The 24915-nt window shown below is 38.9% G+C and overlaps 1 protein-coding gene across 2 annotated transcripts in view; it reads right to left on the bottom strand.

Moving 5' to 3' along the window:
* Positions 1-210: 210 nt before the first annotated feature.
* MDFIC2 (MyoD family inhibitor domain containing 2) overlaps positions 211-24915 on the bottom strand; it is a 100289-nt gene continuing 75584 nt past the window's right edge. For both annotated transcript variants that reach the window (XM_057704427.1, XM_057704428.1), the window contains 2 exons: positions 9696-9917; positions 211-470 (listed from right to left, as the gene is read on the bottom strand). In XM_057704427.1, coding sequence (XP_057560410.1) covers positions 211-470; positions 9696-9917 — 482 coding nt within the window. The remainder of the gene's footprint in view (positions 471-9695; positions 9918-24915) is intronic.

Below are 24915 nucleotides of genomic sequence, written 5' to 3'. Positions count from 1 at the left end.
TTTCAGCGAGCCATGCGGTTGGGAAATTTGGAATAAGACCATTGAGTTGACAATACTAGCTTTCCCAGATAGGTGCAGAATAAAATGGTCTAGAGCATCCAAGAAATGTGTCCAGTCCTTTCATTTCAGCACATGGAAATCACAGTCTCATTGTAATGGAGTTTCGCCTGGGGGCCAGAAGGTCTGCCTGAATGTGGTTCCTGTGTCATGCTAGCGGTAGCAGATTTCTGAAATCTCCATGGCCAGCTCTAGACACTCACTGCTCTCGTGGCAAGATTCGAAAAGGCTGCAGTCTATGTCACAGTTGCAGTTGCAGTCGTTCCGAGAGTGGCTTTCATCTGAGGTGTGGTGGTACCTGTGAGAGGGGCAGCACAGATTGATACACACAGTTTCACACGTGTCCGGGAGCATCAGGAGACAATCCAAAAACTGGCAGAACAGACAGGTGAGGATGAGGGAGGCGCAGTCCTCTGTGGACAGAAAAAGAGAGACAATTACAAGTGGCCCATCTGGAGGCATGTAGGAAGGGCAGGCATGTGCAGTGGTGTGCTTGATAACTTTATAGCCAACTCTTAATTATTTATCCGTATTAGGGGCGATGTATACTCTTATTCTCTCAAGCTCCCCCACCCCCATCCAGTACTCACTCTACTTAAGTAATCGCTTTATTAACTTCCTGAGCATTTCCTATTGACTCCACATAATCTAGTTATTTAAAGTGCTGTCACTTTTTAAACTCCTCTATTTACATTGCCTGCAGAGGTGCTGGGAAGCCGCACAATTAGCTACCTATCTGGAAACCTCGCAATTGTCTGAAAAATAGCAAGCCCTCCCCAAGTGCAGGGAGCTTTCAAGGGCAATTAGATCTGGGGACAAGGAGAGACCATACACATTTCTGGCTTCTCGTCACAAGGCTTTCTTATTTGTTTGATGTGGATTCCAGTAAATCTGCCACACCCAGATTCAAATGCGAGAGAAAAGCACATTTCAAAAGCTAACATAAATGACTTTTAAAATAATCATAGTTGTTTGGGGTTGTATTTTATTTTTAATTCCTGTCTCCTTTTCCCTCCAGTTATGTAAAGCCTTGATTTTCATCAAGCTAAATGAAATATGTCATCATATACACCTAAAAGGGTATAAATCATATCAATCCTCTTTAAGAAAATTGGTTTAAAAACTTACTATACAGACTTGTAAACATGTGAAAAGTATCTCTAAGGCATTGAAGGTAATTGGTAATTCTAGCCAAACAGCTGTGATGGGTTATAGATTATTGTATTTTTTGTTTCCATAAAGGGAAACATAAGTTAGAAGATGTAGCAGTTCTCTTGTTAAAATTATAACTTTTTTCTTTCTTTCCTCCCTTCCTCCTTTCCTCCCTCCCTCCCTTCCTCCTTTCCTCCCTTCCTTCCTTCCTCCTTTCTTTTTTTTTAGTTCAGAAAGTCTCAGAAACATGTGAGGGTTTTGAAAAAGGGTAGGTAGGTGTTCATCAGATATATCATCTAATTAATTAAAATCGGTATCCTGAAGACTGTTGAACGTAAATTGTAGCATGAATTGGAGAAAAACTCCCCCCTCCTGATGGGCTTATCAATCAATTAACATTAGACTTTTGTAATCTATTTTTCTTCCATTAAGAATGTTAATAATCTTTGGTTTTCAGACATCAGTTGACTGTGACTGTACAAGCCTGCAGAAGAGATTTTGCTCTCTGCATCATCTGCCAGAACGATCTAGGTGTTCTTAGAGCCCCATCCATTGACTTCTTTTTTTTTTTAAATTTTATTTATTTATTTATTATTTTTGGGGGGTTACACCAAGTTCAATCATCTGTTTTTATACACATATCCCCGTATTCCCTCCCTCCCTCCACTGCCCCCCACCCTCCCCGTCCCAGTCCTCTAAGGCATCATCCATCCTCGAGTTGAACTCCCTTTGTTATACAGCAACTTCCCACTGGCTATCTATTGTACAATTGGTAGTATATATATGTCTATGCTACTCTCTCCCTTCGTCTCAGCTTCTCAGAGCCCCATCCATTGACTTCTAACAGTGTTTTCCAGAAAACTTTTTTATTATTCATATACTTCTTAGTGTTTAAGAGAAGGGAGAACCTGGAAACGTGCTCTGAAAGGGAACAAATATTTTAAAGAAAACTATTCTCTTTTCTTTTAAAAACATATATAAAGGTCTAATGTGAGTTCTGCATATAGATAAACAGAAATCTTCCTTGATCCTTTGGTTCCTTCCCCACCCCACCCCCGTCACTCTCCATTTCTTTCTTCCCAGTAAGACCACACTGTGACTTTTATGACCACTTTAATTACCATATATTGTTGCAGGTGCTGTGGCCATTACTCAGTATTTAGTTTAGGTGGCCTATTCCATAATACGTCTATGGTGTGTGTGCTCATCTCTTTGCCAGACTGAGTGTATTTTTGTTCACTCAGAGCCAGCTTCTAGCATGTGGCCAACTCACCCGTATCTCGTAAGTCACCATAAATCACCCACAAAAATTTAGGAGTGTGTGAGTGCCATGCATAGACTCTGTTTTGCGTATGCATTTCTGAAGAGGGTGTGTTGGTGGTCAAAGAGCTCAGGCATAAAACCTCATCACATTTTTTTTTTCAATGCCAAGACTGCTGCTCTAGCAGCCCCTGGCAAAGAAGTTCTCAGGAGAAAATATTCCAAGGAAACGCTCCCTGATCTTTTAGATTAGAGACTCGGAGACTTACTCAGGTCCATGGCCATATAAAAATGATTTTTCCGCTAGATCCTGTCCTTTGTAGGTGCGAGACTGAAAATTTGGCTTGGAAGTAAGTCAGGTTGGGTGCAGGGTGTCCTGTGGGGATGGGAGCTGGTGTTTCCTATCAGAGTGTGAAAACCTGTTTGTAAAATCGCCTTATAATTTCCTATGGGCGTATAACCGTTTGGTTCAAATCCTCTTGCCAACGTCTCCTCAACTTGGCAGATTCTGGAGGTCTCTGCTTCTGATGTATGCTATAGATTTTATTTATAAAAAATATATATATGTTGGCCTAATTCTTTGCTCAAGTTGGCATTTGTTTCCTTCCACCTTTCTATTTTGCACTTGAGAATAGAGCCCATTTTTTTTTCTGTTTATAAGTCAGTCCTTTTTATTTGGTTATAAAAGGCAGAGCCTCTTGCCCAGAAAAACACGGCAACATTAATGAATTGAAAACAGATTTTCCCCCCTTTCAAGTGTGTTCCACACTGTTCCTAAAAGACATATTAAATAATTCTACACGAGCAGGCAAAACTGTTTTGCATATGGCCAGTTTTTGTTTGCACAAAAGTAATATAAGCCTTTCAGAGGAAAATTCACACAAGTGTTTGAAAAGAGAGTTGGACTTTCCATTCTCCTGAATGAGTATATTTTCCTTTGCCTGCAGTATTCCTTGGGACTTTAATAAACTTGATGTTCAAAGTTATAGCCTATGATCAGTACTCCTCTCGGCCCATCCAAAACATTGTGCCCTGCATCCAGCTGCCTGCGTCCCATCTCTTCTGCACTGTGTTCAGACCATCTTACACTTACCAAGGCCGCATTGCATCATGGCTGTCCCTCTTTCCCACATCCTGCAAATCTGTCTCTTCCCCAGTTTTCTCTTGTGAATGGCTCCCGAACACACAGATGAATTGGCACAAAGCTAGGGCTCGTTCTTGTCACGTTCCTTTTCCTCATCATACCCTCCCCAGCCAATTCTTTCCTGAGTTCTGCTGAGTCTCTCTCAAATTCCTATTTGAAACCATCAGCCTCTATCCACCGTCCTAGCTGCAGCCACCATCAGCCATCATCAGGTCAACAGCAACAGCCTCCTGTCCTGACACTGCTTCCACGGGCACCCACCTCAAACTCATCAGCCCCTGTGATATTTAAATCATAAATTAGAACATCTCATTCTCCCTTTAGAGTCAAGTCCTAAATCCTTGCCGTAGCCTGCAGGCTTCTGTGTGATCAGGTTCCTGCCTGCTTCTCTACCTTCCAGTTCTCCTGTCCTCCTTACTCCCTGCACTCCAGCCACGCTGCTTAAATTTCAGTTCCTGGGATGCTCCTCGCTCAGGGCCTTTGCACATGCTCTGTCTTTGGCCTGTGTTGCACTCTGTCTCCTCACAACTTTACCTAACTCCTACTCAACTTTTGGGTTTTTAGCTTAAAACACCTTCCCTGTAAATCTCATCCTTGAAGAAACTCTCATAGCACACTGCTTTATTTTTTCTTCATAGCACTGACCACAGTATATTAAACTAATTAGTTTATTAATTGGTTTCTCCTCCTACTGAAACCTCAGTTACAAGAATGGCTTATCTCTTGTTGAATGAATGAACAAGTGAACAGTAAGAGAGAAACAACGTGGTCCTCACATTTTAGATCTAAGGGCTAAGGCTTAGGGATTGTCACTGACTGTCCTAAATCTTTCACCTGTACAGTGGTGAAGCAAGGAATTAAGCTAACTCTAGATCCAAAATCTGTGCTCTCTTTCCCATTTTTGGATGTGTCAACTGGTTCACATAAAGCAAATCTGCAGTCCTGTACACTTTATATGTATATCACGTGGGTCTTGAGATAACCCTCAATTGAGTCCTGCTACTGGTCTTGCTTTATAGATGAGGGAACAGCAGCTCAGAGAACTTAAGAAATATAGGAAACGGTGGGGCTGTGGTGTGGACCCAGACTGTCTCCTCCAGAGCCCTCAGCTCCGAAGCCGACCTGCCCTTCATAACACACACACTTTCTTGCGTCGTGCTCGAGGCGGGCACTGGATGCTCTAGGCCTACTGGTGACCTGTCCCCCCCCTCCCCATTTCCCCTCTCACCCTGCTCTGTATTCCCAGGACTGGTAAGGTCTGTTTTGCCGGTTCTTCCATGTGGCTTCTGGTTAGCTCCAGCCAGTGGGAGGCAGCGATGGGAAATGGGCGGATGGGAGAAAGGAAAGCCTGGGGGTATCTCTCCTCCCTCCTCTCTGCTTTGTATCTTCCCTTTGGTTTTATCTTTTTTCAAAAGCCCTTCTCTCCGTGGCGTCTGCTCATGCTACTTACTAGTGGTCTGTCTACTAGTGGTCAGTTACTCGCGGCCCATGAGCTATTGCCAGGGCTAGTGATGTCCTAGTGACCTGGAGGGACCGAGGGAGGAGGTGGCAGAACTTTCCTGTTGTTGCTCATTTCCTCCCTTAGCTTTTCACTTCTCCTCATAGCTTTATAGCACATTCCCTATGCATTAAATTCCTTTTGTTGGACTACCTGGCATTGTGGCATAGGCTGAGGTTGCTGTTGTCAGGGTACCTATCTTATTTTCCACTTCTTCCTTCCTTAAATCTAAATGAAAGGAGGTTTAAGACAGATCAAGACCTGCCGAAAGTGGTATTTGTCTTTGAGCAAGAAGCCATGACAAAAACAGTCTCTTAGGTTGCTTTCATTTCCTCTTTACACCCCTAGGGTACATGAAGGATGTGGAGGCTGAATGTGCTAAGTGACACCCTTACCACCTGGAAGGACTGCTGCAGCCTCTGAAGGTACTAAATGTAACAGCTGGATGTTGGCTACTTAAAAGAGGGAGAATCTGTTTCTGTTTTGTATATGCATTCATCTGCATTATTTTTAGATTCCACATATGAATTCTATCATATAGTGCTTGTCTGACTTACTTCGCTAAGCATGATATTCTCTAGGATCATCCACGTTGCTGCAGGTTAGCAGTATTTCATTTTTTTTAATGGATGAGTAATATTCCATTGTATATGTGTACCACATCTTCTTAGTGTGATTACCAAATGGGAGATGGGGGGCGCAGATTAGAGGTATGGGCTTCACAAATACAAACAACAATGTATAAAATAGATAAGCAACAAGAGTATACTGTAGAGCACAGGGAATTATACCCATGATCTTGTAAAAACCTATAGTGGAATATAATCTACAAAAATACTGAATCACTTTGGTGTATACCTGAAACTAACACAATATTGTACATCATGTTAATTTAAAAAAGAACGAAAAGGGGGGCAAGAAAGAGAGGAAGAATCTGCCTCATTAGAGAGGATCATGTGTAATTATAGTGGAAAAGGTAACACTGCAAAGGAGTTTCCACTACTGCACCTGAGGTCAGCCTCACATTCATGGTCCTGTAATCCCTGCCTTTGTTTTCCCAGCTTTCGATGTTCTTGCCGCCATGATGCCCGGGACCAGGAGGAGGGAGGAAAAAGAGGTAGCTGTAGCTTACCTCTCTGGTTCTTGTCACATCCCCCAACTCCAGAAACATACTTCCTGCATTTTTGGGAATTAGTTTCGAAAGTGGCAAGAACATGGCTCTTCCAGAAGTGACCTCAGATAAACGGCAATCTCCCTTTCTCTCGCCACAAAACAAAGTAAGAAAAAAAAGACAAGATGAGCCTGGTCCAGTCCCAGTATTCTGATATGTTAGTGGTTAACATGGTATTGCTGAGAGAATCTGGCATCGTAACAAGACTCATGACACAGTGGCTCCAATTGATTACTAAAAGTTTTTGGTCCAAAGTATAAAAATTGCTTCCCACTCCCCCGACATTAAGTTCTTTTAAAAAATGTCTGTATTGCCGAATGGGAATAAATAAAGTGTGACTGCCTTTCTCTAGCTGGGGTATCATCCCTGATGTTATCAATTTTAATAGATACTTAAATATGTCAAGATCTATTTAAGTTCAGACAAGCACAACTAACATTCAAGTCACTTCTTTAGAACTAGAATGACTAGATTTGGGTGATACTTAGTAAATTTGTGCTTATGTTTTTTTCTGAGCAAATGAACTGAAATAATTATCAAATTGAAACATTTTATAAGGTGACACTAGTGCATTTAACTGTATGAGATTTACAGTGTAGAAAATGTAATCATTTTATTCAGTAGTCCATGGTGTAATTAAGACTATTCTTTTGAGGTATCTTGTATTTATGAGTTTCCTCTTCCACCTGGATGAGACATCTCAAATTCAAAATTATACATCAATTAGGTATATTCTCAGGATTCTTTTTAAGGAAGCTGTTTTCTTATATCATGTGTATCCCTGGTTTTATCATCCATGGGGATGCTTTTGCAATCAGAACACAGAAGCAGAGATACAGATAGTGTTCTGGACTTTTTCCATTTTCTTCAGGAAAGGGACCACGCAGGATGAACCACAATTTAATAATAACGTCGCAGCACATAGTGTGTGATGTGCAGTAAAGATCCTTTTAAATTCCCATCAGAGCACACACCATGAACTGTGCTAATGGATGTAACACGTTTTACAAAATCTGCATGTGTGAGGCTTCTCTATCCTGTTTTAAGTGGGGCAATGTATATAAATAATAGATATTAGCAATTAAGCATCCATTCCTATGCACTCATTTATATATTTGAAAATAAATTAACCACAAACTACATAAAAGTGGATGCAATCTTCTCTTTTCCCTTCTGTTTCCCCTGCTGTTCCTGAAAGATATTTCTGTATTTATCTCAGTGCGAACAATGACCCCAGCTCTCAATTTCTGCATCCTTAAATTAATTACTATCAGAATTTTCCCAAAATGGAGTGATTCTGATTTAACTCTTTATTTTCTTGGTGTTTGCCATCTAGGATAATGAGAGGTTCCTAGCACTATTTGTGGGCTGTAGCCTGGGTGTTTTACTCTTTCTTTTAACCACGTACCAAAAGCTCTTACCTCAGTGGGGGATTTTTTTTTTTTTTTCTTTACACTGTGGGAAATGAAGATGAACTGTTAACCTGTATTGTCAGCTTAATACTGGCACTTCCTGGGTCACAGTATCCTCAGTCCAGGCATTAACAAAATAATCTGATTCAATGGTCTTTATGAATCTCCTTTGCTCTTTTGAAGAAAGAGTAGTTGGTTCTTTTCCTACATAAGGCTCCTGGGTATGGGTTGCCATTTTAGTGGAGTAGTCATTTTGGTCTTCCCTGAGAAGTCAGGGGTTCAGGTATCATGTTACCTGCATTGGCCCTTCTCATTCTGCCAAGATCAGAATGGTTCTGGAGGGGCACTCTGTTGTTCTGTGTGGTTACATGTAGTGGGAATGACTAATTCAGGGATCATTACAACCAAGATTCATTACAAGTAAAATCCATGCAGCCCTGACATGATCTGATAAAATTCTCTACTGTCAAAATGCAGAAACTCTCCTGTATTGCCTGTTTTCTTGATCAGCAGCAAGCTCTAACAAAACCAGAAACTTGGACATCATCTTAGATTCATGGTGGTAACCTGGAGGTCTACAGGCCAAAGTGAGCTGAAAGCTGTGTATTGTTGGGAGTGTCTGGGTCTTCGTAAAAGAAATAGAACTATTGCCAACACTTAAAAATTGGGAGATTTCATATAACACTGTAGATCTGGCAACTCTGAACTTCTTTTTCCTTCTGGCAACAATTAGCTGGAGCTGAGTAGAGGCAGTGCTCTTCACCTTGCCGCAGTCCTCACTAATCCCTATCGTCTGCCTCCAGTTTACTTCATTATTTGCATTATCTCCTGGCAACTGCAGGCAATTGTGTCTGTAGCTTGTGGTCTGAAGCATCTATGAGAGCATTTTCACGAGATCATACATAACGTGTTAGAAATCTCTCCCTTTACTTTTTCAAATCATAATCATAATAAAACCCCAAATTGAACATCTATTATGTGGCAGGTTCTGTACTGGACGTTTTAACCATGTTATTTTATTTGATCTTCACAACACTCTATGGTGTGTTACTAGCTCCAATATATAAATGAGAATCTGAGATTCAGAGATGGTAAAAAACTTATCCAGTTTTATACAGTGAATAAATTTCAGAGCCAGGAATTAAACTGATATGATTTCAAAGTTCCTGTTATACAAAGTTCATTTCATTTTTTGTCTTATTTTGAAAAAGTAAATATGAATTTAAGTATAAATCAGAAACTATACCTTATTATGTTTTCCTTTGAGAAACTTCAAGCTTTCTTTAAATGTGAACATCAATATGGAACATTACAAAACTCTTGAATGGTTTATGTCTCTGTAAAGGTCACTGCAAGGTTAACCTAAGTAAAATTCCATATGTCTCGGTGTGGAGTTCATGACTTTGAACTTGACTGTGCTGATACTTAGCATCAAATCAATTTGAAACTGGTTTTGCAAATGAAACATGCCTCTTATGTCATATATATGGTTTGGTGTGGCTTTGCACTGATTCAAATGCCTAAGGGGTGATGTTACCTAGAGGAAGCAACTCTTTTCCACAGGCTGCTGCTGTAAGCATCCTTATATTTTGTGCAGTCTATATTTATACTTTTCTAGCTTTTCAGTGCTATTCTACCCTGTCTTCTTCTCCTCTCAGCCTAGAGTCGTGGGTTGAATAGTCCCAGATCTAAGAAGAGAAAAGAAATTAGCCATTTTTTTAGTCTACTTCACAGCTCCATAGCAAGAATGATTATACCTCACTCCACTTATTTAAAACACTTTGCCTCAGACTCCCAGCTTTGAGAGCAAACAACCTGCCAAGCACCTCATGATTGCAAGGTGACCTTGACATGTGTCATTCACCAGAGTTTTCACATTGAAGGCTTCCTGTTTAATATTCATAAAGACTTTTTTTTTCCTAACAACATATGTGATGATTTTCCAGGGGCTGGGGGGTTGGGGAGCTTTATTTAGAGATGGGTTGATTGTGAGAAACATACCATCAGTGTCTCTCGGATGAACTGAAGGATCAGTTTGGAGGTAGGAAAATTTCGTTTGGCATTCTTCAAGGGAGGACAGTGATATGCTGGATTCTGACAGTTTTTTCTCACTGGGGGTTTCCTTGGCTGGTCCATCTGTGATATTGAATTCAGATACTGAATTTATAACGATAGCATTAATGGCTTTCTCATCTGCCTGCTTTTCGTTTGTGAGTTGCGTATCTAGATGAAAAAAGAAAACACACATACACAAACCCGCTATAGTTGACATGACCACGCAATCCAAGAATGGACGTTTGCAGAAAAATTCCCATTCCAGGCTTTTATAAGATTAAAATCTTATTTAGAAGCATGGAGCGTTATTGAACAGGATTATTTTTAATGGAAATACATGTAAGAATATAGGTGCAATAATTATAAAAATTTACCCACATTGCAGGTTTCATCTATCACAGTAATTTGTAACACTTATTTCCACAGTGGTTTTTGTAGTGATAGGTGGGGAGAAACAAGGCATTCATTCACTAGGATTAACAAAAATCTCATAGAATGTGGTCAGCTTATTGTCCTCATGCTCTATGGATCTCAGAAGTAGTAGAAGAGTCTTAAGTGCTGGACAGTACTGTTCAGTAATTTATATGCTCTCAATCAAGTTGTTTTATTTCTTTGTCTCTACAAACCTCAGTTTCCTACCCTGTATAAGAAAAGCCATCACACAGCACCAGCCTAAGCTCATTTCTACGTCTGCCCTTAAAGACTCTTACGTTGCCAGTCTCTTCTCTGCCTTGTTGTTTGTTAGGTATCTGTGAAGGTGATAAGTCTTTGTGACTTTGGGCGTGTGCTTCTTGGGAACAGGCTTTTATTTCCATGTAACCACCTGGCAGGGAACCTCTAGCAAAGTCCTTGACTGAGATTGTGGTTTGGAGAGGTACAGAGAAGGCTGAGAAGACCTGGGTGCTGTGTGTATTTTAGGACTCCCATATTCACTTACTGATTCCTGCATAATAATTGAGGGTCTGTTACATAATAAGCACTGGGCTGCAAACTGAGGATTCAGTGCTGACTAAGACAGGCATGGTCCCTGGCTTTCAGAAACATCAAACAAATTAGCAATACAAAACGATATTGAGGAGTGTATAAAAGAGAGGCATACCATGAAATCATGTTAGAGAGAGAACCAGACGGGGTGGTGGTACAGTTAATGTAGAGCTTACCTATACCAATTAAATTACCCTGGGATGGAGAGAAGTATTAACGGAAGGTATTCTCAAACATGCATCCAGGCTGATTCCCAGGGACTTCTTCAGACCTAAACAAGCATCAGTCCTGGTGATTTGGCAGCTGTATTGGGAGATAGTGAAGATGCTTTCTGGAGAATTGCCTTCTCCATCGCTAGCCCAATGCCTGATTCGGTAATGCTCACTGAGTGACTGAAATCAATAAAACTGTTGGCAACTGGGTTTAATTTTACCATGCTTAGGCAGCTCAGTGCAAGAAATATATTCTTGCCAAGTCCATTATTGTCCTTTCAGAAGCTGCAACTTAATTTGGGGCAGATGGAACTCTCTACTTGATCCTGCCTCCTAGGACAGGGGTTCCTAGACCTGTCTACAGAGTAGAATCATGTAGGAAATCTTCTAAAAATTTGGAAATTTTTTAAAGCTCAGGCAACCCCTCTTCCCCATCAACAGATTAGATCACAGTCCCTGAGGAATTTTTGAAGCTCACTGAGTGATTCCAACATGCAGACAAGTTTGGGAACCACTGCCACAGGGGCCTTTTGCTTTTGAGAGCAGAGAAAGGAGAAGAGAGCCCACTGATATGTACATCAGTGATTTTCAAAAGCTAATCATGAGATAGTTGCTCTCCAGAGGTTCCTAACTGGCACAGGGCTGACAGTATTGCAGACACACTAGGCCATTTTTGTTTCTTTCTGAGCTTCCAAATGGCCTTGGATTTCAGTAGTTTTTAAATTTTTATTCCCTACCTCTTATGCTACTAACTTTAAATGTCTTGGTTGCAGTTTGGTTGACCTTAAAAGGGATTGGCGGAAATAGAGGTTCAGAAAAACATCTATTGTTGATAGCAGTTAATGTAGTATTGAATAGATAGAATTAGCCCCACAGATTGGAAAACTCTTGGGTTCCTTTAACCCAAGAGAGGTTCCCAGAATTCATGAGATGGTGGGGATGGTGATGAAAATAACAGTTTATTTTTCTCGCTTGGATCTCAGAGTGTCAAGCTAACCACCTATAATGACAAATAGTCTTTCAAATTATGCTTCCAGTACTTCAAGAAGTACTGATGTTTTGGGCCAGGTAATTCTTTGTCACGGGGAATTGTAGAATGTGTAGCAGCATCCCTGTCCTCTACCTACTTGATGCCAGCAACACCAATTGCCCTAGGATGTGACAAACAAAAATGGGGCAAAATCACCCATTTTGAGTACCAAACCATTGGTTTACACACACACACACACACACACACACACACACAGTTGCATACATTTTATGTCAAGTTCTGTGTTACCACTATGTACCTTATTTAAGCATCACAAAGACTCTAGAAGGTAGTTCTTGTCAGCCTCCCAGAACAGATGGGAAATGTATGAGTTGATACCCCAAGTTAACAGATGAGTGAGTGTAACTAAGGCTTAGTTTATTTAGATAAGTTGCCTTAGCCTTCTTTGTTAGTGAATGCTGGAGCTGGGGTTTGAATCCAGGCTGTTTGGATTTCAAAGGCTTTGCTCTTATCCCTGTCTCTTTATATTATGCAACATTTTCTCTGATTTGTTCTTAGCTTGTGTCTGTGCTTCCTCACTGTTGGGACTGCACATCAGCAAAACCCTCTTTACTCTAAATCCCATGATGTGTCACCTACCCGAGATCAAGCCTTGCAAATAACGTCACTGTACAGACTTACCTCCCTCTAAACAGTCTTTGCAAAGCAGGACTACCGTCTTGCACACTTAGGGAATCCTGCCTGTTGAGTTACAGCTGCTCCATCCTGTACATTAAAGAGCAGCTCAGGAAGAGCTAATAGGGAATGAAACCTTGATGAGTGTAGAGATTATAGAAGCTATTTACTTACAGAATTAATTAACAATCAGTTTAAATTATCACACGTAGTCAGGTTGCATGTAATGTAAATTGCTTTTGCACAAAGTAATTCAGTAACAAAAAAAAAGTTGGATAGAGGTTACTGGAATATAAGAACATGCGGAGAATACAGTATACAGCCAAGTGGTATATGATTCTCTTTTTAATTTCTCGACACTTTTAAGTATAGCATTTTGAATCTAAGTGGTGTGCTACATTAAGCAACCATTTGGAGACACTGGGCTTGTACTGAGAGAATTTTATGGAGAAGTTAAACTGCCATTCATAAAGTTATTTTAATTCTATATCTCTGTTTATATTTTTATTTTTTTTTTTTGTTCCCCACTGGGAACTATCTGTTACTCATTAGAAAATCATCTGACAAACACACATTTCAGAACCCAGTCTGTTCAACCCAGAATTCTGACATCTGAAATGAGTCACAGTTTTTGGGTGAATGTTACTGACATCTTCCATCTTTTATAGATGGAATGCTAACAATCATTTCCCCAGACTCCTTTTGCGGTGTTATTTGAATTTGTACCGAAAGTACTACAAAGTAGCATAAGCTTAAAAGAGAAACACATAAAAAGTGGTATCACATCTTCTGCAGAGAAGACTATTTTGGAATTAAATAAGGAACTTGTGAAACTATATTTGGGATATTATACATAGTTCTTGACATTAACTTAGAGAAAATATTTTTTTTTCAACAGGAAAAAATCACCCAAATTAGGACAAAAATTAGAAGTTCAACTGTATTTCTTGGGGGAAAAAAGTATAGTGAAAGTCAGGGAAATAGAAAATTTCTGTTTGGGCTAGAAGTAATTGCAAAAGCAACGGGTGTAAACTTAAGTAACAGAAGACAGACAGTTCATTTTTTATTACCATTGAGCAAATGTTATTACTTTAATTCAATTAGCATATATCGAGTACGCACATGCAATGGGTGAATCAGTGAGACAGGAGCTATTAATTTATTTACTTTATTAAGGAAACATTTTAATGATTTTCATTTTTGCTCACTAAAAGTGACTTTAGAATTTTTGCATCAGTGCATCTTCTAAGTCTCTCTCTCTCTCTCTCTCTATATATATATATATATGAATTCAAGTTATCAATAAGTAGCATCTCTTCTCCCCGGCCCCTCTGATCCGTTTCTTGTTTTCCCCCTCCCTTCCCTTCCCCTTTCTCTCTCTGGGTTTACTTCTTTGACTGACCTTTCCTATTTCTATTATTGGTTTCTTTTTTGCATCCCATTCCTTCAGTATATTTATTCCTCAGACTTTGTCCTCTTAGTTCCTTTCTTTGTTCCTTGGTCTTAAAGTTTGTATTTTGTTCACACGCATGACTTACTTTCTTTGTGCAGTTGACCCCCAAATCTCTATGCAGTTAGCCAGCCAGCCACATAAACTGTGTGCCTAGCTGTACTAGGTGTTTGGGATTTCAAACACTAAGAACAAGTAGTCTTGGTCCTCAAAAGACCCACAGTCATCACAAATTGCAGTCTCACACTTGCAGCTGACTATTAGATATTTTGTTTGAATTACTGGCCAAATACTTAGACAATTATTGTGTCTCTTTCTACTCAGCCCCTCCTTCTCTTTCCCAAAGTTGGTAATTCTGGATATACCTGAAGAATTCACCGTTCATTTTCTTTTCATAGTACTGTCATTTTGCCAGTTTCGTGAGCTTAAGAATATTCTTTGATTTGGCCCATCCCTCCATCCAGTGAGGTACCAGTTCTTATTTATCCTTCCTTCTTAATATCTCAGAATCATCTGTTTTTTCACTTGCAAAACTACCACTCAGGTTTAATCTTCTGTGCCCTCAAATCTGGACTCCAAGGCATACCTCGGAGTTTTGTTGGTTCTGTTGCAGGTGACCACAGTAAAGCAAATACAGCAGTAAAGCAAGTCACACGAATGTTTTGCTTTCCCAGTGCGTATAAAAGTTATGTTTACACTATACTGTAGTCTATTAAGTGTCCAACAGCATTATGTTTAAAAACACAAGGTACATACCTTATTTAAAATTACTTCATTGCTGAAAAACGCTAACCATCAGTGAGTTGTAATCTTTTTGCTGTAGTAACATCAAAGATCACTGATCACAGATCACCATAACAAATATAGTAATAAGAAAAAAGTTTGAAATATTGTGAGAATTATCAAAATGTGGCACAGAGACACCAAGTAAGAAAATGCTGTTGGAAGAAATAGACTTGTTTGATGTACGGTTGCCACAAACCTTCAATTTGTAAAATAAAAAAAAAAGAGTCTCTATAAAGCACTATACAGCAAAGCACAATAAAACAAGGTCGGCCTGTATTTCAGTAATCATTGATCTCAACTGTAATAACAACTCTCCTAAGACATCTTACACACTGTAACCCAAATGATGTCATGAGCAATAGTCTTCTGGTAATATTACTCATAAAAAAGCAAAACAAAACAAAGCAGACGCACCTCATGCATACACACAAAATGTCAGTAGCTCTTTCTTTCCCATTCTCTTCTTCTACTGACAAATTGCCTGTTGACAATTGCTTGTTCCTAAGTTTTTCTTATGAGCGATAAACTCCAGAAGCCTCTACGAAAATTATTAGATAAGATTTTAAGGCAGGGGGATTTTAATTTTAATTCTAGACCAAAATGTTTAAGGTGAGTGTGTATTTCAAATGTTTGAACCATTTTAAGGCTGTAATGGTGATTTATATTTTCCTTTGGATTTAAATTATACTCTCACTTAGAATTTGGTACTGTGGTTATCGTGGTTGAAATCAGATCAAAACAGACAAGTGACATTTCAAAGTGTAAGCTACCAAACTATTAACAAATGAGCACAATTAATAAGCTGACACTGTAGAGGTGAAAAAAAACAAAGTTTTTTCCTTTGTATGTAAAGTTTATAAAGTTCACACAAATGTCAGAAATGATATTTTGTTGTTATTGTTAGAATATATGGACTGTCTTCTCCACAGCTTGGTAGGTAATGACACAATACACAAAATAGAGAAAGGCATACAACATGATCACACATGGTGAAAATTATTAGAAAGAGCTAAAATCATTTTTTTGGTGTATAGAGCACTGTTTTTCTTATATTGAATTAAATTTGAGATCTGATACTGTGGGTAAAGACAGAACAAAATGAGGAAGATAAGGATTCCCTAGTAGTCACAAAAGCATAATAGAAGGTAACTGATACTTAACGAAGGTGTATTTGAAAAAAAAAACAAAAACCACATTTTCTTTTTTGGAAGCTGAGTGGGGTAATTTTCTCAAGGTGAGGGTTGAAGGCTCCCTAAAATACTCTCACTTTTTAAAATGAATGGTAGTAAGTAATTCATGGAGTGTTCTGTTGTTATACCCTGTTGGATTGGACAAAAACTCTTGGGTTCATTAAGTCTGTTTTTTGATGGGGGCAGGATAAATGAGCTAAGTATATCGGACCTTCTTTTTCTTTAATTTTTCAAATGCCAGCTCTGGTTAGATGTCCTTTAAAGACATTCAGGTCTTTGTTTTCGGTTTTGGTTTTTGTTTGTTTGTTTGTTTTTTAAGACATTCAGATTAAAGCAGCGGTTTTACGTATCATGTTTTGATTTGTCTTCTGCTGCGCTTCAAATGAAACTCTGCCTCAAAAATGTTGGATGAAATGTTTATCAAGGGCCATGACAAGAGGACATTTTAAGCCTTTTCAATCAGCCTTAGTAAATCTTTGTTTTTAAAAGAGAGAGAAAGCAAAAGAATATTATTTCTCCAGATATAATAGCAGTGAGTGTTCAAGGTGAAAAGGATTCATGGGGAAGAAAGTCCTAAGAGAAAGTTGAACACGGCCCCCCTCCTCAGGCTTCCCTGATACCTACAAAGCAACTCCAGTCTTCTGGGGCCGAAGTGGAATTTTTGGCCTAATGTTTCTAGATAATTACCTCCGTTTTCTGTTTGCCACTATACTTTGCACCAGTATGCAGACACAGGCTAAGTGATATACTTTTATAGCTCGATCCTAAACTGTAACAAGGTGCAATTCAGTGCTAGGAAGTGGTTGAATCTTCTTTAGACATGAAAACAGTTTGCAATTATGAGTCTCCATTTCATTTTTATGCAGTTACCTTCAGTTTAATGTTAGTATAAAGTGTCTCAAGAAATAAAGATTATGTTATCTTAGGAAAAAAATTGGTTAGCAGTTTTTATAGCTTGATGCACTGAGATTAGTAATAGGTTTAGAGCTCTGAAAAAAATAAATGAAGCCAATCAGGCTATAAACTCATGTATAATTGCTGTGGTATATATACAGTTGATTTCTTTTCTTAGTGTTTAAATATAAATGTTAAAAATTAAATTATAATTATTCACAATTGTCTCTATTATGTTAAAACCATCACCATTTATCATCCCAACTATTTGAATGTCACCGAGAGTCTCTTACTTGCATTATCTCATTTGATGCTCACAACAGTATTGCAAAGTATTATTATCACTATTATATGAATGAGGAAGTAGATGGAGGGTCAGAGATTTTAATGGTTTGCCCAAGATTACCCGGCTGGTAAGGGGCAGAGCTAGTACTTGAACTTATGCCTTCTAATTCCTATGACAGTCAAACTTTCACAAATTGCTGTATGAAACCAGGCACTCTGATGTGAGATCAAGACACTTTTCTGAAGAATAACTCCTTTGTCCTTTCTGATTTTCCTCTCTCTAGGCTAAGTGATCTCGCTGGTGTTTGATTAGGAAGCACGCTATGTGTTTGCTCCAAACCAGAATTCTTACAAATGATTGCATTTTCAAAAGTTACCCCTCAACGACTGATGCAAGTGTCATCTCGTAGGTGAAGCTTCCTGCAGTACCCCCCATTCCAACTGAAATTGTTACCTTTGGGAGCCCCCAGAGACCTAGGTTGGTATCCTTATTGTAGCCTGCACTTCCGTTTATTGTACTGTGGTTAATTGTAGATGTATTTCTCCTCCCTTTTCTATTGTGTGCTCCTTGAGGAAAAGTGCCCTCCATTCATCTTTGATTTTTCTGCACCCAGCACAGTGTCTGGCAGAAAGCAAGCGTTAAGTACATTTCAGATGACTGATGAACTGACTGACAGATTGAACGTGGGGTGTCTCAGCTTTCAGTTGACAATTGACTCATTTTCCCTGGGACAGGTTTATCTGAGCATGTCTTCCATTGGTCTTCCTCTCCCACTCTCACTATGCCGGTTGATCCTGGTGAAAGTCTAAAAATTCTCTCTTTTATGCTAAAATACATATTGATTTTTATTTTGGTATGAAAGCAACATTTGCATTTGTATCTATAAAACTGTGAAGAATACAAAAAGACAAAGAAAATAAAGTTCCCTGTAATGCTACCATTATTAACATATTCTTTTTTTCACAAAAAGACAATGGAAATATCGGATATATATATAGCATCTATATCTATATTATATATAGATATGTAAGATTTATATATAATATGTGTTAAAATTAAAATATATATTCATCTAATTTTAATATATTATTATATATGCAGTACATATATATATTGTATATAGTGCTTCCAGGATGTGTCACTCACTCTCTTAGGAACTTTGCAAATATTAACTCATTTACTACTCCCAGAAACCTTGTGTGTTAAGTACTGCTAGTATCATCCTCATTGTTTTGGATGAGGACCCAAGAGCACAGCAATGTAAAGTAACTTATCCAAGGTCAGCCAACTAAAAGGTGATGGAGTTGGGATTGTAACTAAGGCAGCCTAGCTACAGGTCTGTGCTCCTAGCCATCATGTTATATCATCTGTCTAGATAGAGGTTTAAAAAGAAAATCCATATTGGGATTTTACTGAATATGTTGTATTATATATGTTACAATTATATCATGAATGTTTTGCTATATCCTAAAGATTATTTAAAAACCTACATCTCAGCCCAAATGTTACCTCCTCAAAGAAACCTTCCCTTGCACTAACCTAAAGCAGTGGTTCTCAATTGGGGCAGATTTTGCCACCGAGGGGACATTTGGCAATGGTTGAAGACTATTTTACTGTCATGATCGGGATGAGTGCTTATAGTGAGTAGTGGCCAGGGATGCTGCTGAACATCCTGAGATGCACAGGAATCCTCCCCACCCCACCCCCTGCCCCCAAGAAAAACTACACAAAGAATATGGTTTCCAATGTGAATAGTGCTGAAGTTGAGAAATCCTTATATAAACTAATCCCAAGTCCTCACCACCAGCCGTTTCTGTTACATTCTGTTGCATCACTCTTGCATTGTCTTCGTAGTGCTTTCCATTATTCTGAAGATGTTTTGTTTATGTATTTGTTTACTTGATTATGGAGTATACGTCTCTTCTGCCCTTGACTAAAATATCACCTTTATGAAAGCTTTGTCTGTGTTAATTAATTGCAGTCACCTAGAAGGATGCCTGGGACATAATAGGCACTTAATAAATAAGAACTCAAATAACATCTCTTGCATGACATATAAATTATTTAACAATTCCACCATTCAATAAAAATGTAAATTGTTGTCAATTTTTGCTGTTATAAATATTCTTAAACACTATTTTCATGGATCTTTTCATATATCTATTCATGTATGCAGTTTGAATTCATAAGGAAGGACTTAATTGAATTAGTGGCCAAATTTTTAAAGTTCTCCATATAATTTACTAACTGCCTTCCAAAAGGATCATGTCAATTTATACCCATACCTAGTAATTGGGGGAAGTTTGCATACTCTTTTCTGGCTGACTGTAGGTTTTATCAATAAAATAATTTATTTTTATCAATTCAAACAGAACTTTGAGCCAAGTCTTTGGTTTTCTATATCTGAAAAGACAGTCTTTCACTATCATGAGAAGTGCGAGGTTTTTTTCATATTCACTGCCTTTCTGAAGAATTTTTGTTCCACAGCTAGATTCATGGGTAATTCTGAGCTCTCCTGCATTATATGGCATTAGACAGTGAAAGACATTCATTTAGTGTTTATAGATCCATATAGTTTTGTTGAAAACTATTGGATGATTGACAGTTGGATTTGTTTTATTTAGCTGGTTCTTGCCTTTGTGTCCTGAGAGCTCTGAGGTGACATGTCTGTTGACAGATTTTGCAGGATCCCTGTTGGCTTGTAGGTCTTGACTTGTTCCTTCCCATCCATGACATGCCTGTATAAATGTAGGATAGGGATGTGCGTTCTACACAGAGAGCCCTACAGGCTAGAAGTCAAGCCACACTAGGAGGAAGGGCAAGAGGTAACAGGAGGGAGTAAGTGGAGAAGCAAAGCACACGCTCATTTACAGCTCCTTTGGCCCATTGTGTTTGCCCAGTGTATTATGGCATCTATCAGCAGCCTAACTGGGGTTTACGATCTGTTTTCCTGGTGGCCCATCTGGTAGAAATTTAGCTCAATGATCTCCCTCCATAAATATACCTAGAGGAGGTACAAGTCTACCCAATGTGGGTTAGAGCAGCTATATACATTTGTTTAAAGAAAATTATCATATAATTAGCTATTTTGGTATATTTTGTAATGTATATAGCAGTTAATACGGCAGCTTATATATCCATTGCGTGTGCACGTGTGTGTGTGAGTGTGCATGTATGTGCATACCTAAGGTGGGCTTGCTCTTTTCCCTCCTTTTTTACAATAAAGGTTTACAAGAAAAACTTTGGAGATCGCTGGTCTCAGTAATAGACTGAGGTCAGCCCTCTGCATCCTTCTCTACCTGAAGGAAAATCCATTTTCTTAGGCTTCCTTTTGGTACTGAGGGTGTGGTCGCTGGAACACTGACAGCCACAGCAGCTGCAGTAGTGGCCTGAGTAGACTTTTCCTCTGAGTTTCTATAGTGGTAACAGGATTAACAGACTCTATTCTGGAAGTACTTGGGTGGCATAACACCTCCCAGCAGAACTATTCCTGACAAGGACGTGCAGATGGAAATGCATATTTATGTCACTTAAAGCCTACCAGAGACACAAGGATTTGAGCTATAACAATAAATAGAAAAAAAAATTCTCCAGCGCTTTTGGTACCCCATACTCAAGTGCATTGACGGTGCTTGGCGAAAGACCTACGGATTGCTCCTTGTCCAAGCATAAAATATTCAGTATTCCAGCATGTGAAGGTAGACTTTTCTGAATCTATTTTAGAATACTTAAGCTAGCACAAAGTCACGTTACACTTTCAGGTCTTAAAAATAACAGGACAATTCTATGAAGTGTTGAGATCATTTCAAGAAAAAAGTCTCCTTCAAAGCAGTATCCATTTATTCCATGTATTAATCATGATAGGTTTTAAAAAATTATTTCCACAGGCCACATAGTCATTATAGGCACTGCTTCCAAGTTTAAAATATTGTCTTTAGAGCAATCCTTGATACAACTTCTCCTAGCTTCCTTCTCAAACACCTCTGACAATAGAGAAAAAGAAAAATGCTCACGTCCACAAAATTTGGGTTTGATTGTTCTGGGAAGAATTAACACAACATATCAACTCATTAGAACTGAAGTGAAGAATCCAGTCAGTCTGGCACTTTGGCTAGCTCAGCTGAGAGGGAAATGAACAACCTCTGCCTCTGCCCCCCGCTCCACCCCCATCACAAGCCTGATCCAGAAATGAATGTTTTTTATAAATTGGGCTGCCCTCTCCTTTGAAGAGGTGTGCTTTTTGATCTGACCAGAGAGCTATGATTCTTTGTCACTCTAACCAATCCAGATATGATTTGTTAAAATAAACAGAAACTTTTCAAAAATTGGTTGAGATTCTCATTAGATTGCCTGAAGAACTCTGTGAAGAAAAGAGAAGAAAATCTTAAGGAGCAAACACATGGAGGCAAAAAGCCTGCAGGATAGATCCAAAGGGACACAGTGTATTAAGAGATTCCAAAGAGGTCAAAATTATAATGGCAGAATTAAAATCTGCATTAGGGGCAGTAAAACAGAATTGATGCTACAGAAATGTCAGTAGTCATAGAGAGTAAATATGAACAACTTTCCCATAGTTTAAAAGTAAAGGACAAAGGATTGAACTTATGATGATAAAAATGGTGTTAGATACAGAGGTCAGAGCATGTATATTTCACCTAAGAGCTATAGTTTCCTAAAGAAGAGACCAAAACAATTTAAATATAAGCTTTGTTTAAAGATAATGTTGATATATATGTCTTGAGCAGAAACAATTTGTGTGTACCTCAGTGTCTAAAATTTAGTAAGAAGAGACCAACAATCCTGCAGAGTATTTTAAATAGGGTATTTTTCAAGCACCCAGACAAGAAAACTAGACCATATAAGAAGGAATTGTTCTGAGGTTGTCCCCAAATCATTCTTGCCCAAAGCTAAGTGTCGAAAAACAGTGGTGCAATATTTTTTTTAATTTTGAGGGAAGATGAGGCCTTGACAATTTTATCCTCAGTTTGTCTTTTCTGTATGAAAGTATACTAAGGTATTCTCATAATACATTATCAGAAGAAAACATACTAATCTACAGAAAACTAACAAAACCTTTTCAAAAGATTATTTACAGTTATATTTTCACTTCCTGAGAAAGGAAAAGCAAAGTTAGGAACTCACATTTTGAGACGCTGAGACAAGGAAAGAATGACAGTTGTCCTGAGGACAGATCAGTGGTTACAAAATTGAAATTACAGTGAAAGCATTGAGGTGAATGTCGTCATTCAAAACCAACTCTGATGTGAGGTGACAGAGCCAGAAACCAGGAAGTGTGTAGAACTGTTTGGTCTCCTTATCAGACGGTGTCTGGGTATAATTACAAGGCAACTTTTGCGGTATTGATTTTTATTCTTCATTAGGGCAGTTACCTGGAAATTATACATAAGAAAGATTCTCAGATAAAACCTCCACGCACAAAAGTATTTTCTGAACTTTCCAAATGCCCATAACGAGCAGGAGTTTTCCAAATGTTTCAGAATCTTTCAAGTTTTCTTTAAATGAGCATTTCGACACAAAAGGCCTTTGTAAAAGCTAAAAAAAATAGATTTCTTCATTGGAAAAAAAAAAATTCCTTTTCAAAATGACCAATTAAAAATGGGAACTGTATCCTCTAAAGTACCAATGCAGTGGTGTGGATTAGAAACCAAGGTAGTGAAGTAGACACATTAGTGTCTGGGGTGGTCACTGTGTACACATCAATAATTTTATCCTTTGGAAAATATTAGTTTACGTATTTCCTTTGGTTAATGAAAGGAATGATGAAGGCAAGTATTGTATGTCTTTATTCTTTAGTGATTCTCTAAAATATTTCCATCAAGGAACATGGAAGAGAGAATTCAGGCATTTTGGAGAAGACCCTGGAGCTAGTGAAGGTCTGAAGGAGGAACCCATCTCAGAACCGTATGGGATACCTAAACGGCCAGACTGAGGGCACCGATCAGCACAGTAGTAACACAGCTATAGAAGGTGCTTTCAGTTCTCACAGCGTTTTCAGAGCCACTGTCTCGCTTTATCTGCACTTCCTTTCCTCCCAACAGCACCCTCCCCACATACACAGACATTTGTGTCTCCCAATTTTGTGAATGCCCTTTACAAGTACCATTCTCTGCTTAGAGTTCCCTTCTTCCTTCTCCACCTTACTCAACTCCTCTTCATCCCTCAAGCTCAGGGGAAATGGTACTTTATTTAACAACTGTCATCTGCTCCTGTGCTTAGAAATCCTGCCAGACGGGGAATGTGGGGATTAATGAAACCCGTTTCCCATCCTCACGGGCATTTCGCCTTCTCTGAAGCCTTCCTTGACTTGTGAAAAGGTCCTCTCTGTGCTTCCAAGACATTGCGTTATGAGTGTGTCTTCCCCAACTTTGAGAAAAGAGGTCCATGCCTTGGTATTACTGACCTTAGCAGAGCACTTGACATGAAAGCTGAATGAATGTAGAGGTGTCTGCTTACTAAGTGGTAGGCAATGAAATGTTTAAATTTTGGTTTCCTGGCCTCTAGTCTCCTGCTCTATCCCCTATATTATATTGCATCCAAAACAGGTACAATAATAGCCAGGATTGGTGAAATATTTTCAGATAAAATTTCAGATAGTCAGTTCTTTGGAAACAGAGTCCAGTTATAGAATTTCAGATGTTGGATAAACCATAGATGTCAGTTTCATCTTCCACACACCAGCTCATCCATCCATTCATTCGCTTAGCACCTGCTAGAATAATGAAAATAATAATAGCTAACATTCGCTCCACATGGTGAGAAGCTTTGGCTAAGTGCTTTAAATGAATTCTCCTTTAATCCTCACAGTAACCCAAGGAGGAGGTTATTATAAGTACAGTTTTCCTAGCGAGGAAAATGCAGTCTAGAGCGGAAGGAGACTGTGCTTTATTCATTGGTGTGTCCCTAAACTAGCAAAGATTGGAGTAAGAAATTTGAATTTAGGCATTTGGCAGCTAGGCCCGTCCTCTTAACAAAGATGCAGGAGATACAAAGATGAATGTGGTGTGGTTGTGCCTTTGGGGTCTTTGTGGTCTATTTATAGGAGGCAAACATGTCAACAGATAGATTGCTCATAGGTATCCCATCTCTGCCATCTGTAACCTGATTTTTGTACCAATGAAATTCCTCTTAATGACTAATGGTTGGTCAGAAATCCCCAATGAGGCCAAGGTTCAAATGAAGGGGCAGTAAGGACCATGTATGATGGAAGATAAGGCAGTTTGGCTCTAGTCCCACTCCCTGGGACTCTGATGCATATGATTGTGTCAGGCTATCATTGTTAAGGAGGTCTTCGTATTTACAGGGCATTATGAAATTAGATCATGAGTGTTGGTCCTCATCCCATCAGTTGGGTAGATTAATCTCCTGATTCTCTTTAAGAGCCTCTATCAATTAGGTTGTCATAGAAAAAGAACCCCTGAGCCTGGCTGAAATTCTCTGCGTCTAGCAGGTAAGTGCTCTGACTCTGTCTCACTTAGAAAGTAACGATAATGTTGACCATGATCGCATCCACCCTTCATGCTCTAGATTGCTGCAGGTGCTTTAATGGTCCACATACTCTCCCCTAAGTTTATAGGACAGAGAAGCACTGCTGGTCCCTTTCTTCGGAAATCTAAGAACTGAAGTAGCAGAATAGTCATAGCCTTGGAGAGTTGGAGGTTTGGGTAGGATTTGAGTTGT

Source organism: Hippopotamus amphibius, chromosome 13 (genome assembly GCF_030028045.1).
Source record: "Hippopotamus amphibius kiboko isolate mHipAmp2 chromosome 13, mHipAmp2.hap2, whole genome shotgun sequence".
NCBI classification, from domain to species: Eukaryota; Metazoa; Chordata; class Mammalia; order Artiodactyla; family Hippopotamidae; genus Hippopotamus; species Hippopotamus amphibius.
Note: the sequence above shows the minus strand (reverse complement) of the source record. Positions and strands in the feature narration are given on the sequence as shown.